This window comes from Mandrillus leucophaeus, unplaced genomic scaffold (assembly GCF_000951045.1).
Source record: "Mandrillus leucophaeus isolate KB7577 unplaced genomic scaffold, Mleu.le_1.0 Scaffold208, whole genome shotgun sequence".
NCBI classification, from domain to species: domain Eukaryota; kingdom Metazoa; phylum Chordata; class Mammalia; order Primates; family Cercopithecidae; genus Mandrillus; species Mandrillus leucophaeus.
This window is the reverse complement of record NW_012102121.1, coordinates 1,049,658-1,065,544: the sequence shown is the minus strand read 5'-3', so window position 1 is coordinate 1,065,544 and position 15,887 is coordinate 1,049,658. Positions and strand designations below refer to the sequence as shown.

General features: G+C 48.5%; 1 protein-coding gene across 1 annotated transcript in view; it reads left to right on the top strand.

Moving 5' to 3' along the window:
* Window positions 1-15,887, top strand: part of B4GALT1 (UDP-Gal:betaGlcNAc beta 1,4- galactosyltransferase, polypeptide 1) — a 56,426-nt gene that overhangs the window by 17,954 nt on the left and 22,585 nt on the right. The window contains exon 2 of the mRNA XM_011980005.1: window positions 13,397-13,632. Coding sequence (XP_011835395.1) covers window positions 13,405-13,632 — 228 coding nt within the window. The 5' untranslated portion in view covers window positions 13,397-13,404. The remainder of the gene's footprint in view (window positions 1-13,396; window positions 13,633-15,887) is intronic.

The following is a 15,887-nucleotide window of genomic DNA, read 5'->3' as shown; positions in this document are numbered from 1 at the left end:
TTTTTTTTTTTTTTTTTACTTTCAGGCACAGCAAGAAGTTCCACGGTCCTCTTGTTCTTTCCCCAACTCAGTCCTAGAGTCAGTCACTTCTCCAATGAGCTCTAGTTCCTTTTAGTAGAGAATCATAATTAGAAAACAAGAACTGGGTGCCAAGTGTGCACCTTTGTTTTTAAGGTCCATCCACGTTGCCGTGTATATGTCCAGCATGTTGATTCTAACTGCTGAATAATACCTCATGATTGTCATCCATCCCAGTGTTTCTTTTTCCCTTCTGTAATGAGGAACTCCTGGACTGCCTCCAGCATTACTTTCACAAATATTGCTGTGAGGAACATCCTTAGACATTTCCTTTGTGGGCAACCTGTGAGCATGTTTATGTTGATTCAGGGGTGCCAGACACAGCTCCAGAATGGCTGCCCCAGTTTACATTTCCACCAGCAGAGCATAACAGGCTCTGTGTCTCCGTGAATAATCAGCATTAACCAGCTTCCTATTTTTTGCCAAACTAATAGATGTGCTAGGATAACTCTTTGTTTTAACTTGCTTTTCTCTGATTACTAATGAACTGGAGCATTTCTTCGTATGCTTGATGGTCTTTGGGATTCCGCTGAGGTAAATTCCTTATTCATTATAATCCTTTGCCTGTTTTTCCCTGGAGTTCTTATATTTTTCTTGAAGATATGCAGGAATTCCTTATACATCCTGGATATTAATCCCTTCCTGGTCTCAGACATTGCAGATATCTTCTGAATCTGTTATTTACTTATTTATTTACAATTCTTTTAAAGAGTTGGGGTTTTGTTCCGTCACCCAGACTGGAGTGCTGTGGTGTGATCATGACTCATTGTGGCCTCACAATCCTGGGCTTAAGTGATCCTCCCACCTCAGCCTCCTGAGTAGTTGGGACTACAGGTGCGCACCACCAGACTTGGCTAATTTTATTTTATTTTTTAGAGATGGGAGTCTTAATATGTTGCTTAGGTCAATCTTGAACTCCTGGCCTCAAGCAATCTTTCCACCTCAGCCTCCTGCATCTATTATATATATGTTCACTTTGCTCATGCTGTATTTTGTTGGAACATAAAACTATTTTCCCCATTGTTTTGTGCAATCTCTCACCAGCACTCTTCTTTTTCTGTAACTGTGTTAATGCCCCTTGTTCTTCCATATGTTAGGTATGCTGGTATAGTTGAACCCTGCTGACCCTCCTCAGCAAACAGTCTCTTTTTATGACACCTTATCCTCTACTGAATTCTCTCTATTAAGAATGACTTGGCCAGGCATGGGGGCTCACACCTGTAATCGCAGCATTTTGGGAGGCCAAGGTGGGCAGATCATCCGAGGTCAGGAGTTCAAGACCAGCCTGGCCAACATGGTAAAACCCCGTCTTTATGAAAATACAAAAATTAGCTGGGCATGATGGCGGGTGCCTGTAATCCCAGCTACTTGGGAGGCTGAGGCGGGAGAATCGCTTGAACCTGAAAGGAAGGTTGCAGTGAGCTGGGATGGCACCATTGCACTCCAGACTGGGTGACAGACTCCATCTTGGGGGAAAAAAAAAAGAATGACTTGTCTTCCTCTTAGAGTATGAGGTCTACATACAAATATTATTATTATGTTTATTCAGCAAATGTATGTCATAGGCCTATTGTGTGTTAGGAACTATGCTGTCACCAACGAAGTTTAGAGAGGTTATAAAACTTGCCTGTTGCTTTTTAGAGGTGGAGGAGTGATTCGAAACCTAGCCTGTGATTCCTTCCTACTGTGTTGCCTTCCCTTGAAAATTGCATTTGGGGGCCACATGCGGGGGCTGTCGCCTGTAATCCCAGCACTTTGGGAGGCTGAGGCGGGTGGATCACCTGAGGTCAGGAGTTCAAGACCAGCCTGGCCAACATGGTGAAACCCCATCTTTACTAAAAATACAAAAATTAGCTGGATGTGGTGGCATGCACCTATGTTCCCAGCTACTCAGTAGGCTGAGGCAAGAGAATCGCTTGAACCCAGGAGGTAGAGGTTACAGTGAGCTGAGATTACACCACTGCACTCCAGTCTGAGCTACAGAGCGAGACTCTGTCTCAAAAAAGAAAAAATTGCATTTAGTTCCTGTAGACTGTGTGTCAAATGTCTAAATCTCTTCTAACAAATGGCCTAAGGAGGTGCAAAGCAAAGCATCCTCACCAGCATCCTGAGTTGGCAGTGAGGCGTGGGACCCTGGAGGGAGTAGTGGTAAGTGTGACTCTGGAGTTCTCCAGTGGCAGCCCCTGGGCTACTTGTCAGTGGCTGGCTCCAGGTGGAGAGGAGAGCCCAGAGGAGGCAGGTGGCTGCCCCAGCCTGGAGGTGAAAGTCTTAAAATAAAATGCCAGATGCCTATACTGTACTATTCTAATCCTTTCTGAGAAGCTGAAATTACCCCTTCTGGAAGTGCTATAGTTCTAAAAGGACAGATACACAGCAAGATCTTCCTGGGGCTAATATGGGGTTTGCAGGCAATTAGGCCTCAGAGCCTTTTCCTGGTAGTGATATCTGTGGGCAGGCACAGTTTCCACAGTTTCCAGAAATTCCAGCGGAAGTAGTGAGAAGGAGGAATCTGCCTTTGGGTGAGGACCAAAGAAAGCAGAAATTTCTCTTGGGACTTTTTCCTCTGGAGACCAAACACTTAGGAGCCTATTTACTGGACTTTAAAAGCTTGTGACCCCCAGTCACTCTTTCTTGACCCCAAGGCTTTGCAATCCGTGCTTCCCCACTGGACAGAAGTGGAACTGTCATGCTGCCTGTTCTGGAGTCTCCCAGAGGTTTTCCCATGCCCTCTCCTTGCTTCTAATGCCCTACAGACTTGGGGATCTGTGACCACATATGGTACAGAAGTAATGCTTGAGAATGGTTTAGATCAGTGATGTCAAATAAGATTCACTTTTATGTCACCTTCTTCAGTTGGAGGCCTCCCAGGTGCCTAAATTGGGAAAGATGCTGAGACAGAATCCCCATGGGTACAGTGCAGGGACAGTAAAGCCACATGTGCTGTGATTTGCTGTCCACTGTGTGGGTGCATCCAGGAATATCAGAACCCTGGAAGATTATTCAAGGGGAAGTTAGGACAGCTTTTTTGCCAATCCAAGAGTGTTCTTGAGGAAGTCTGTCTTCCTCTCTGGCCTTCAGTTTCTTTCCTGTGAAACCGTGGGGCCAACACATAATTCCCAAGGCTCCTTTGGCCTGGTCTGCCAGGATTCTCTAGGGTCTGGTTCTAGGTGGATCCTGGCCCTTCGAGGTGGCAGAATCTGATCATGGCCCTGTTTCCTTAGATTTAGACCTTGATACCCTTGGTGACAGCATCCTGGGCTGAGTGACCACCTGAGGTTTTTCTGGTGATTTTGTGACCCATGTAAGACTTTGAACTTTAGGGTTATTCTCTCAAGGAAATAGTGACATTTGGTGAAGAACCTGTTTGCTGTGGTTATGTGAGGCTTAACCAAAAAAAATGCAACATTTTTATTAGGAGGTTAGGCCATCCATTGCCACAAAGTGTCAGATTCTAGGCCTAGAGCCTGGAGAAAACTTATTTTAAAATTGATGGGGTGCTGGAGGGGTTGGGGGGTGGTGGCTGTAGCTCATGAATTAGGTGCTAAACCTGGAAACAAAAGGCCTCATGTGGCAGACTGTTTCTGAGCACAGATGAATGGATGAGCAACTGGCACCACTTTGCCCAGTTGGTCCAGCTTTCCACTTGGCCACCTAGGCTTGCTGTGAAGACCTCGTCTGGCAGAAATGACAGTGTTTTTCCCCACCTTGATCTTAACTGTAATTTAGGACTAAAATCTGAGATTCTAAAACATCAAAGGCAAGATGGCTCCCAGCTCTGTGAGCTCAGCTTCTCATCTCTTAGTTGAACAGGTGCAGTGTAGCTCAACACACGATTGCTGCTCTTGCTGCCAGGAACTGTCTCAGCATAGAAAGGAATGGGACACAACCCCTGCCCTCATGATGTCTAAGGGAGGAAGCAGGCAGGTCAACTGGTACCTCATCACTGCAGGGCTGCAGCCAAGGTTTGTGAAGGATTTTGCAGGCATATGGAATGGGGACTGATTGGTCCCAAGAGGGGACTGGGGAAAGCTTTGAAGAGGGGATGACATTTGGTTTGAACTTCAAAAAATTGTTGCTTTACCTCTTTCCCAAAGTTTTTGAGGTGGCTTATAAGAACACATACCATAAAAAGGACCAATATAAACTTAAAGTCAGAAAAAGAGAAAATGGGCTGGGCAAGGTGGCTCACGCCTGTAATCCCAGCACTTTGGGAGGCTAAGGTGGGTGGATCATGAGGTCAGGAGATCAAGACCATCCTGGCCAACATGGTGAAACCCTGGCTCTGGTAAAAATACAAAAAATTAGCCAGGTGTGATGGCATGTGCCTGTAGTCTCACCTACTCGGGAGGCTGAGGCAGGAGAATCGCTTGAAACGTGGGAGGCAGAGGTTGCAGTGAGCCGAGATCGCACCACTGTGCTCCAGCCTGGGTGACAGAGTGAGACTCCTCCTCAAAAATAAGTAAATAAAGAGAAAATGGAACTTAGAAAATTAACAGGAAGAGTGAAAAGATAGATGTTTAGCCAGGCATGGTGGCTCGTGCCTGTAATCCCAACACTTTGGGAGACCAAGACAGGAAAATCTCTTGAGACCAGGAGCTTGAGACTTGCCTGGCAACATCTCAAGTGAGACCTTATCTCTACAAAAAATTTAAAAATTAGCTGAGCTGTGTGGCTCGTGCCTGTGATCCAGCTACTCAGGAGGCCGAGACCACAGCCCAGGACATCGCTTGGGCCCAGCAGTTTGAGGCTGCAATGAGCTGGTACTACTGCAATCCAGCCTGGGTTACTGAGCAAGACCCAGTTTCAAAAAAAAAAAGATATTCAAACCATGGGTCCCAACATAGTTACTGTATTTGACCGTTTGCAAAAGCTGAAAGCAAAACATGTTACACATTGTCAGAGAGGAAAATACACAGTAGTTCCTGAGTGTAAATTGTTTTTCTTGACCTCATTCTTAAATAGCTTCATGGGGGTGGGAAGGAAGTGGTAGTTAATAAGTGAACCTGTAAACCAGTGTTTCTCAAAATGTAGTCCAGGGAATTGCATCAAAATTACAGTTACCTAGAGTGCTTCTTAAAGTGCAGATTTCTGGGCCCTGCCCCCAGGCTTATCAAATCAATCTGGTGAGTAGGACCCAAGAATCTGCAAATTCACATACTTCTGCAGATGATTCTTCCTGCGCTCCACAGTGTGAAAGCCCCTGCAATAGACGGGAACCTACCACCATTTGAAAGCAAGCTTGAGTGCTTGGCCTTTGAAGGTTGAGTGGGGCTTTAATGAGGGAGAGAGCAAGGCATGAGAAATGGCAGTTCCACTGAGGTCAGTCAGTGGGTCATTGCTGACGAGGTCACTTTTAAGTCATGTTTTAGAAGAACTACCAAGTGTGGCAGTTCAGGCGTGTGGCAGGACTGTTCCTGAGCACAGATGAATGGATGAGCAGCTGGCCCCACTGTGCCCAGTTGGTCCAGCTTCCCACTTGGCCACCTACGCTCTGCTGTGTGGACCTTGTCTGGCAGTCTCCTTTAATTTTTTTTTATTTATTATTATTTTTTTCTTTTTGAGACGGAGTCTTGCTTTGTTGCCCAGGCTGGAGTGCAGAGGTGTGATCTCAGCTCACTGCAGCCTCCACCTCCCAGGTTCCAGCAATTCTCCTGCCTCAGTCTCCCAGGTAGCTGGGATTACAGGCAAGTGCCACCACACCCGGCTAACTTTTGTATTTTTAATAGAGACTTGGTTTCACCATATTGGCCAGGCTGGTCTCGAACTCCTGACCTCAGGTGATCTGCCCACCTCAGCCTCCCAAAATGCTGGGATTACAGGTGTGAGCCACTGCACCTGGACTATTTTTTTTGCAGCAAATTCTTTGTTTTTCTCTCTGTTCCCAAATGCAGGGTACTGAGACCACAGATGTGTTCTGTTTCCTGTTGAAAAAGCGTTTCTCACTTAGCTGGGTGTGGTGGCACGTGCTGTAGTCCCACGGGAGGCTGAGGTGAGAGGATTGCTTGAGCCCAGGAGTTCGATAATCGTGCCGTTGCACTCCGGTCTGGGTGACAGAGCGAGACACTGTCTCTTAAAAAAAAAAAAAGAAAAAGTGTTTCTTTCCCTGGGACCTAATAGTGGCTTGGATGGTGAGTTGGTGGAAAGAACAGTGGGTGTTGGGGGTGTTGAACTTGTGTTTGTGTGTAGTGTACCCAAGAGATATCATGTCAGCATTAAGAATAAACTAATTCTGTTTTCTAGTCACTGAATTGTATGTTTTGACATCCTTATTTTGGAAGATACTTCCTTATTAGGAATGGGACTAAGGAGGGGGTCACCTTTCCCATCTGTGGGTCATATTTTAAAATATTTATTGTTCAAGTTTAAAGATATAACCTAATGTATAAAGAAAAATACCACAAACATCTGATTTAAGAAACAAATCAGCCGAAGCACGGTGGCTCGTGCCTGTAATCCCAGCACTGTGGGAGGCCAAGGCAGGCAGATCATGAGGTCAAGAGATCGAGACCATCCTGGCCAACATGGTGAAACCCCGTCTCTACTAAAAATACAAAAATTAACTGGGCGTGGTGGTGCATGCCTGTAGTCCCAGCTACTCGGGAGGCTGTGGCAGGAGAATCGCTTGAACCCGGGAGGCAGAGGTTGCAGTGAGCCGAGATTGCGCCACCGCATTCTAGCCTGGCGACAGAGCGAGACTCTGTCTCAAAAAGAAGAAAAAAAAAAAGAAATCATTTCCTGCGCCTTCGAAACCTTCATGAGTTAGATTTTGAAACTCAGTGAGAAATGCTTCACATGAGAATCGAGAGTCCCTTCTGATGACTCTCCATCCCCTGCTCTTCTGTCAAGTTTTCTTGTAGGTTTATGGAAACCTTTGTTACTTGTGCTGGTGGCAGAGAAGCGGAGAGGAGAGCTGCACGTCACCCACACAACTAGGATTTGTTGGTGTACTCCCGTGTGCATGGCAGCCAAGTGGACACAGCTCTGTGATGAATCCTCCCAAGAGGACTGAGGGGCCCTGATGGAGGCTGCTTCTTTGCAAAGCTTTCCTTGACTCTCTTCCCTGACCCCTGGTTGATTCCCCTTCTTCTGTGCTAGTTTTAGCTTGTTGTTTGTTACCTGTCACATTCACCCAGTACTGTTGGCTTTGCTGGTCTCCTTGACTGCTAGGGGCAAAGACCTTTTTTTGTTGTTGTTGAGACACAGTCTTGCTCTGTCGCCCAGGCTGGAGTGCAATGGTGTGATTTCGGCTCACTGCAGCTGTCACCTCCCAGGTTCAAGAGATTCTCCTGCCTCAGCCTCCCAAGTAGCTGAGATTACAGCTACACCACACCCCGTTAATTTTTGTATTTTTAGTAGAGATGGGGTTTAGTAGAGATGGTATTTCACCATGTTGGCCAGGCTGATCTCCAACCCCTGATCTCAAGGTGACCTGCCTGTCTCGGCCTCCTAAAGTGCTGGGATTACAAACGTGAGCCACCACACCCAGCCTCAAAGACCTCTTCTTTACTTGCTCACCCGGCCGTCTGCCCGCTCCCCCACCCCCGGCCCCGCATGCCCTGTATCACCTGGTACGTGATACATACTAACTGGGTACATGTTTGAATATGAATGAATGTGGTGCTGTGAATGCTTAGGGGATGTGGATGAAGTGCTTAAGAACGAACCTTGAGTGGTCTGGGAAGGCTTCCTAGGGGAGGTGATGTTTGAGCTAAGGCCAGGCAGCTGTTAGATTTGGTGATATTGAAGCCCTTGGAGACTTAGAGAGCTTGCACTCTTCCCGGAATGACGGGTGAGCCACGTACAGTAAATGGTGCTTCTCATTTCTAGCCCAAGGGGCCTCAAGGGGCACCGTGATTTCACGAGAATGCTGCAAGCAAATCTTTTCTCAAGCTGGGGAATTTGGTGGTAATGCCTGGCTCAGCTTGCGGTGCGCACCTGGCCTTTGGAAGATTGGTACAGAGAGAAGCGGCCCACCCACATGAGCCTGTGGAGCAGCACTGGTGGGGGAGCAGGTTTGTGAAGAGGGACTGTGCAGTGTACTGTCAGGTCGGAGACCCAGGAGGAAATTCCAACATCCCAGCTCTCAGAACCACAGAGCTCTAGGCACTGCCTAGTTCCACGTGTTCCCAAATGTTTCCTGAATACTTGAATTTCCTGTCCAGGAAATTTTCAAAAGAAACTTAGAGTCCTGACCCCATGGCTGCCAAGGAAGGATTTTTTTAAAATTAAATTTAAAAAATCAGTCCAGTATGAAAATCTACCATGATGATTTCATAAGAGAAAGGACATTTTAATATTCAAAGAGTAAGAGGCACTTAATCTTGGAAGAAAGGGCATTCCTATACATTGATTACCTTTAGTTTAATGAAAAAACACCTTCATGGTCTTTACTTTTATGATTTCATTCCTGGGCTAGTGAAACATTGTCACAATAAAGCATCAGGCCAATGCTTCTTTCCACCCACTGGCCAATCAGTTGACAAGCAGTGACTAGATGTTTCAGCCTGTTTTGCTGAGGCTAAAGGATTGAACTAGTGCTTCAGCCAGCATGAAAACCAGTCAGGAGTCTGTGCTGGTGTTGGCTTAGATTAGCAGGGCCTTTGATGGAGGGGCATATTTGTGTTTGGGTTTGCTGTGCCAGGCAGGGGAGCAGTGGAATTGGTCTGAGTTGAGCTCACACATTGAAGTTATTGAGCGACTTACATGCAAGGCCATGACCTGGACTCCCAGCCGAGAGGCCCACGTGGCGGGGCTTGAGCTGGGGGAGCCGAGGACAGCTTACATCTGCTCATCTGCTTACGTAACCCTGCCTCCCAGCTTCCAGAGCCAAGAAAACACACAAGCCAGCCCAGCGGGGCCGAGAGCCTGTGGTAGCACACGCCATGCGCCACACAGCAAGGGCGCCTTGGCTCATCCTGAGGACTGTCATGAAGTCCTCAGCCCTCTGCCTCCTCCCAGAGCCTCTCCTTGTGACCCCAGGCAGTGGCTCTGAAACCTGGTCGCAGGTCTGCATGATTCTGAACAGAGGTAGTCATTGCCCTCCTGGAGTCTCAGCTCTCTGGAGTTTCTCACTGGGACAGAGCCAGGTGTGTAGCAGAGCATGGCCCCTGCAGTGTGGCAGGAGGTGTGCAGGGCACTCAGAAGGCCTCCTGGCCGGCACTCGACCCAATTAGTCATTCAATTCCAGGTCTGGGGCTGCTGTCTCTTGTCTCAGAGGTGTAAGCTGCAAGATCCTTAGAATTGTGGAGGCTTCAGAGAGAGAAGGTGGAGAAAATCTTACCAGATTGGGCAAGAAGGGCAGAATTGGGAGTCAAGGTGTCTCAATGTGTTGGAAGCACGATGGGGGTTGTGCAAGAGGCACAGCGAGTTCAGAAGGGAGCAGGAGAGCGAGAAGAGGCTGTTCAGTGATAAAGCTCTGCACAGAGCCATTGGAGGAGTAAGCTCCTTGACCATCCTTAAACCAGGGTAATTTTCATTTAGGTTCTGCCACACACTCAGCAGGGAGCTCCTGGAAGGCAGGATTTGTCTTGTTCATCCTCCCTCCCTACCTCAACCCAGTCCTCCTTGGACTGGCACACAGTAGGTACCCAGAAAGTATCAATTGAAACAAATTGAAAGTGGTCTTGACACATATCACAGGGCAAATTTGTATTTAACTGACATTTCAGAGTAAAGACTCTCTGGCTTGGTACTCGATCAGCTTCTGTGGATTGTCAGCATGCTGTGGACACCCCCGGCATGGTAGTGAGTGGGCGTGTGTGTGTATGTGAGGGTGAGAGAGTGTTAGTGTGTGTGTTGGGGTTGGGGAGAGAGGAGGAAAAATAGAAGATGGACCACCAGGGTAGCAGCTTCTGCCCTGGGGAGATGGTGGTGTCAGTTGCTGAGGGAATCCTGAGGAGAAGCAGGTCTGGCTGTAGGTGGCAATGGTGATGGGGTTGCATGAGAGTCCATTTGGGGCAGGTTGAGTTTAAGGTGCCCATGGCATATGGCTAGCCATGTTCTGTTGGCTGTGAGGTCAGGAGAGAGACATGAGATGGAAACAGAGGTTTGGGAACTGTCATGTGCTTAAACTAAATACCTGGGTGTAGGGAGAGTGAGAAGAGAAGGGGGCAAAGATGGACATCCAAGAAAGAGGCTGAGAAAGCCTGGGAATTGAGGTAAGAGGAGGCATAGGTAAATATGATGCTTGGTGATCAAGGCTTCTTTCTACCTCTCCTATGCGGGACACTTACGTCTCCTGTCTGCCTGGACATTCATGCTGAGGGCAGGGAAGGTGAGAGCAAGGATTTGTCTAAAGGTCTCGCTTTGGATCCCTGCACTCCTCCTGGTTTACCAAGTGTCACTGGGCACGTCAGGGCGTTCTGAGACCTTAGAGATCATCCAATCCAATCCCTGCAGTTTACAAATGAGGAAACCAGTACCCTGAGAGTGGCTGTACTCTCCACTCTCAGGATACCAAAGATCATCTGGAAAGTCACTGGTGGAGCTGGACCAGGGCCCAGGCATCTCTTCTCCTGTCCGGGGCTCTTGACTTCAGGACCACCTTTCTGAAACGCATGATGGGGCAACACACCAGGACACTTTCCAGCCTGCAGGTGTCTGTCCCGCGGAAGCGAGGCAGGCCACGTGTGAATTCCTGTTTCCTGGGTGGGTTTCAGAAGATACAAGCAAGTCGGCAGGGTGACAGCCCAGGTGCTTCTTGGGTTCCCCAAAATGGGGTTATGTTTAGCAGCATCCTGAGAACCAAAGGTGGGGTGGGGGCTGTAGATGTTGTGGGGGCCCTCTGAAGTGAAAAGAGCCCTGTGACAGATCTTTTCTTCATGTTTTTCACAAGTTCACTGTGCAGCAGGGCCCCCAGGGGGCTTTGCCCAGGGTTGGGTGTTGGGCAGCCCAGGCCTGGCCGACCTTATGGGGAAGGGTGTGAATGGTGGGAATCCCCGAAGGCCCTCTTTGCCCGAAAGCTCTAAAGCTTGACATCAGAGATGCCCATCACATGGTCCATCAGAGCCCTACTACCCAGCTTGCCCAGTGAGAATCATCTGGACTCCTTGTTAGGTAGCCATTTAGGTCTTTCCCAAAATCCACAGACTCTCTAAGGGAAGGGCCCGAGATTCTGTATTTGTACTAACTTCCTCAAGCAATTCTGGTGATAGGTTTGGGAAAAACCTGTCCAGGGTGATCGCTGGCTAAGTCCTGGTCTTCTCTGAAGAGTACAATGCCTGCTCACTTCAGGGCACCCTGGGAGGTGGGAGCTGGCTCAGCAGGCAGTCTTACAAGGGACTGAGCTTCAAGGCCCCTGTCCCTCCAGGAGGTAGGTGCATGGCCAGAGAGAGGGAGCAGGGCTTCATAGAGGGAGCCCTGAGGATCTTATTCCCTGCCCCAGAGGGTCTGCTGCCTGAGCTCTGTGATAGCACAGAGAGTAAAAGGACCAAGCTTGGTTGAGGCCTCTCAATGCAAAAGTTTGCTGGTTAGAGGAGAAGGGGAAGAGCATTTCTGGCAAAGAGAAAAGTGTGGATAGGCATGGCTTAAGGGATGGGGAGGGAGACAGACAGAGCTGACATTGAAGGGCCTGTTGCTCAGCTGTGGGCCTTGGCCTTCCTTTGTGCAGGGTCACACAGCCTTAGAGCCAGTGGAGATTTTAGTGGGAAAGTAACATGGTCAGGGCTGTATCTCAGAAGAAAACGGACTAATGGGAACAGGTCCTGTGATGGTGGACCTGGGTCAGCTGTGGAGGGAGGGAAGATGTGAGTGGTGTACTGGGGAAGGGGATGGAAGAGGCAGCTATCTGGTGAGAGGAACCAGGCCCACAGCTTTTTTTCTCAGCCTGTTCAATTCAGAAGGGTGAGTGATTCCGGGAGTAGGGGGTGCTCGGAGAGCCACATGTTATTGATAAACAGGGCAGGCTGAGGCCTGCTCACTGGCCCTGGGCGGGTTTCAGGTTTTGATCTGTGCTTCTGGTTGGTATTGCTACCTGTTCCCTGGGTTCCTTCCTTTGTTCTTGTGGCTCATTTGCTTCACAGGTGAAGCCGGTTACACTAGAGTAACAGTTCCCAAAGTGTGTTCCCTGGAAAAATGGTTCTGTAGCCAAATAAGTTTGGGAAATGGTGGGTTAAATATAACGGAGGGGTTTTTTTTGACTGCACAACTTCTCAGAGCCTTTGGTGTGTGTCGTGACTTTGCAGAAGCAGGATTTAAAATGCAGCGTTCCCATTCTTATTTGACCACAGGACGTGTTTTTCCATTAAGCATCTTGCTGGGTCTAATGTTTTCTGGAAGTCGTTTTGAGGAGGTCTAGTCTGCAGAGAGTGTGGGGAGCCTGGGTTCAAGTGTTGGCTCTTGACTCTCAGCAAAGCTTTGGTTCCCTGTGTTGCTTGGACTGTACCATGCGTACCACATACCTTGTATGTGACCTTTTCCTCGTCCCTCTTCCCACCTGCCATTACCTCACAATCCACAATCTGCACCTCATCCAATTTTCTTCTGAGGGTAGCACTCTCATACTAACTTACTTCCCTCATCTGCATCCGTGTTCTTCTAGGCCAGAAACTTGGGAGTCAGCCCTCCCTCTTTGTTACTTCTTCTTCCTCTTTGTTGCTTTATCCCCTCTGTTACTAAGCATTCTTCTGTGTTCTTTCCAGCTATTTCTTTTATTTTCCCTCAGTCTCCTCTGGGGTCTGTTTGCCTCCATCCCTCCCAGAGCTTGGTTCACCTTCCATCGAGTCCCTTCCTGAGACATGGTCACTCATGCCACTCCTGCTACCTTCCACCTTGAAGCTAACTCCCTCCACGCTGATGTCTCCAACGTACATGTGTGCACATGTGCGTGCACACACACACACACACACACACATACATCCTTCCCCATTCTTAGGCTAGAATCAGAGAGATGATGTCAGTCATTTGTTCAAGGCCACGCAGCTGGGAGGTGGCAGAGCTAAGTCTCAATCTCAGGGGTTTTGAGAAATTGCCTTCTCATCCATGATCACTGATTTCTACAACAGCCTATCAGGAACTCTGGGTAGAAATTATTTCCATTTTACAGTGGAGTCGGAGCGGGGAGGGTTCTGGGCAGGCGAGTGCTTCACAGATTGACCAACCATCTAGGTTTGCCCCACACTGAAGGGGATTTCTGGGGATGGTTGGTCACCTAGTGCTGGATGTGGTGCCTGATGCTAGGCAAGAGGGCCCTCTCCGTGGCCACGTTGCCTCCCAGGAGGAGACTTTTCCTCTGCAGCTGCAGCCTGGCCGTCTGATGCAGCCTGTGGAGCAGTGGCAAGTCCTGTGGCCTGCTAACTTCTCCCTTCCTCCACCTCTCTAGTGGGCCCCATGCTGATTGAGTTTAACATGCCTGTGGACCTGGAGCTCGTGGCGAAGCAGAACCCAAATGTGAAGATGGGTGGCCGCTACACCCCCAGGGACTGCGTCTCTCCTCACAAGGTGGCCATCATCATTCCATTCCGCAACCGGCAGGAGCACCTCAAGTACTGGCTGTATTACTTGCACCCCATCCTGCAGCGCCAGCAGCTGGACTATGGCATCTATGTTATCAACCAGGTGAGGCCTGGGAAGGTGGAATGAGAGAGGGTGTGTGTGCGTGCATCTGCGTAACAGATGTGTGTGTAATGAGGGCAGGGGAAGGGGAGTGATTTCACAGACACCTGGCACTTACAGCAAGGAGCCAGCCCCCCAGCCACCACCAGTGCAGATGAGCTAAACGCCAAACAGTGTGCTTGCCTATTGCTGTCAACTCTGTTAGCCACGGGAAATGCTGGAGTGTTTTCATTGTTCTGTTTTTGTTTTCTGGAAGTAGCCTTCTAGCAAAATTGGGAAAAAAGACAACCCTAATTATTCCAAAGTAAACACTGATTATTCCCTGGGTTTGTATAGCTGTGTATTTTCCTTTTAAAAATAAAACCATCATTTAGATATCAGACTTTTAGGTAACTTCAAAGTTTATCCAGTCAGTCAGACTGTGTCTCCTGGGGCACCTGGAGACAGTGCCCTTGGTTCAGCCCCTGGTGAAATATCTGGAGAAGTCTGATTCGTGGGCCATCTGAGAGTCATGTGGACTGGGCCGAGTCTGAGAAAAAGTTTCTCACTGCTCATCTGATCCATACGTGTTGGACTTTAGCCCTGCTTAGGAAAGTAATGCTAAGGATAGGTCAGCTTTCATCACCATGGCATGGAGGATCAGATCGATCTAAGAGGCATCTTTACTGAAGTAAATTTTTCAATGTATTTGAGGAGCATTATTTTCCCAAGAGTATAACTTTGATATTTCAAGATTATCCCTAAAATTCATGTCTTTAGACTGTAACCTCCTAGGTGCAATGACACATCTAACTTATCTAGGCACCCAATTTCATTGAAATTCATTTGAAGAGTCTGAGTACGCCCATTTCTACAAAGCCCAATGTCCATTTCATTTTGAGATAAACTCTGCTTTACGTAGGAGGATTGTTGGCAGTTTACTGCTTCCATCAAAGTCAAGGGACTCTGTGCACCTTCCCTGGGACCCCAGGGGAAGCCCTTGAGGACTGCTGTGGCACTGTGCTGCATCACTCACTGCAGGGAGATTCTGAAGAAGTGTAAGGTCTTGGTCCTGCCCTGTCCCGAAGCCTCCAACCCACTTCTGGCAAGTGGGACCCTCCCAGGGAACGATTTGTTAACAGTTCCAAATAGCCTGTAATTGGATGGTGGCTGCCAAATGCTTTGGAAGCTCAGAGGAAGGAGAGAGAGCAATGGCTTGGAAGGACCAGGATATAAACTAGGTTCTAAAGTCTGCAGGGAGATGGGCTTCTCAGCTAGGGCCAGTGAGCAGGGACCTCAAGGCAGAAAGGAACCTTGCATGTTCCTGGAAATGGAGATGCCCGCTGAGGTAGGAAAGCACCAGAAGCTCTGAGGCCAGGTGTCACAGCTAAGCCTGTGGGGCAGGAGAGAGCAGAACAAGCCCTGTTATAAGGAAACTGAAGCAGGACAGCAGGTGGTGGGCAAACCCCTTGAGGCTGTTTGAATTATTTGACCAAGTGAGGTACAGACCGGAGGCCTATGAACACCTGCAAGCAAGTCAGCCACGCAGTTATGGGTCACCTTGAAAGAATATTGGAGAATGCAAGAGAGAATAGGTAAATGTCCTGCAAAGTGCAGGTCACTGTAACCCAACAAGTATTCATTTAAGAAAAGCCCTGTGATTGAGAAACATTTGTCTGATGCCAGTGAGCACATACCAGTGACGGCAAGATTCAGGAGCCTATTATTAAAGCAGTGGCAGCGAGCACCTGGAAGAGGCGGCCACCATCACCAGGAGACAGCAGGAATGACTAATAACAAGCCATGCCAGCTGCATCTCGTTTCTCTCTCTTGACAGTTGCTATGCCAGTAGATGAGGGATGTATTGTGGATACAGTGCTGTCATATCTTATCCAGCAGGGCATCTGACAGCATCCCACAAATCTGCCTGAGTAGAAGGCAGACAGCTGTGGTCTGGGTGCCATATAGGTAGGTTAAAATATATGTTTGGGCATAGGCGCAGTGGCTCATGCCTGTAATCCCAGCACTTTGGGAGGCCAAGGCCGGCGGATCACTTGAAGTCAGGAGTTTGAGACCAGCTTGGCCAACATGGCGAAACCCCTTCTCTACTAAAAATACAAAAATTAGCTGGACATAGTGGTGGGCGGCTGTAATCTCAACTACTTGGGAGGCTGAGGCAGGAGAATCTCTTGAACCCAGGAGGCGGAGGTTGCAGTGAACCGAGATCGTGCCACTGCACTCCAGCCTGGGCAACAGAGTGAGACTGACTGTTTCAAAAA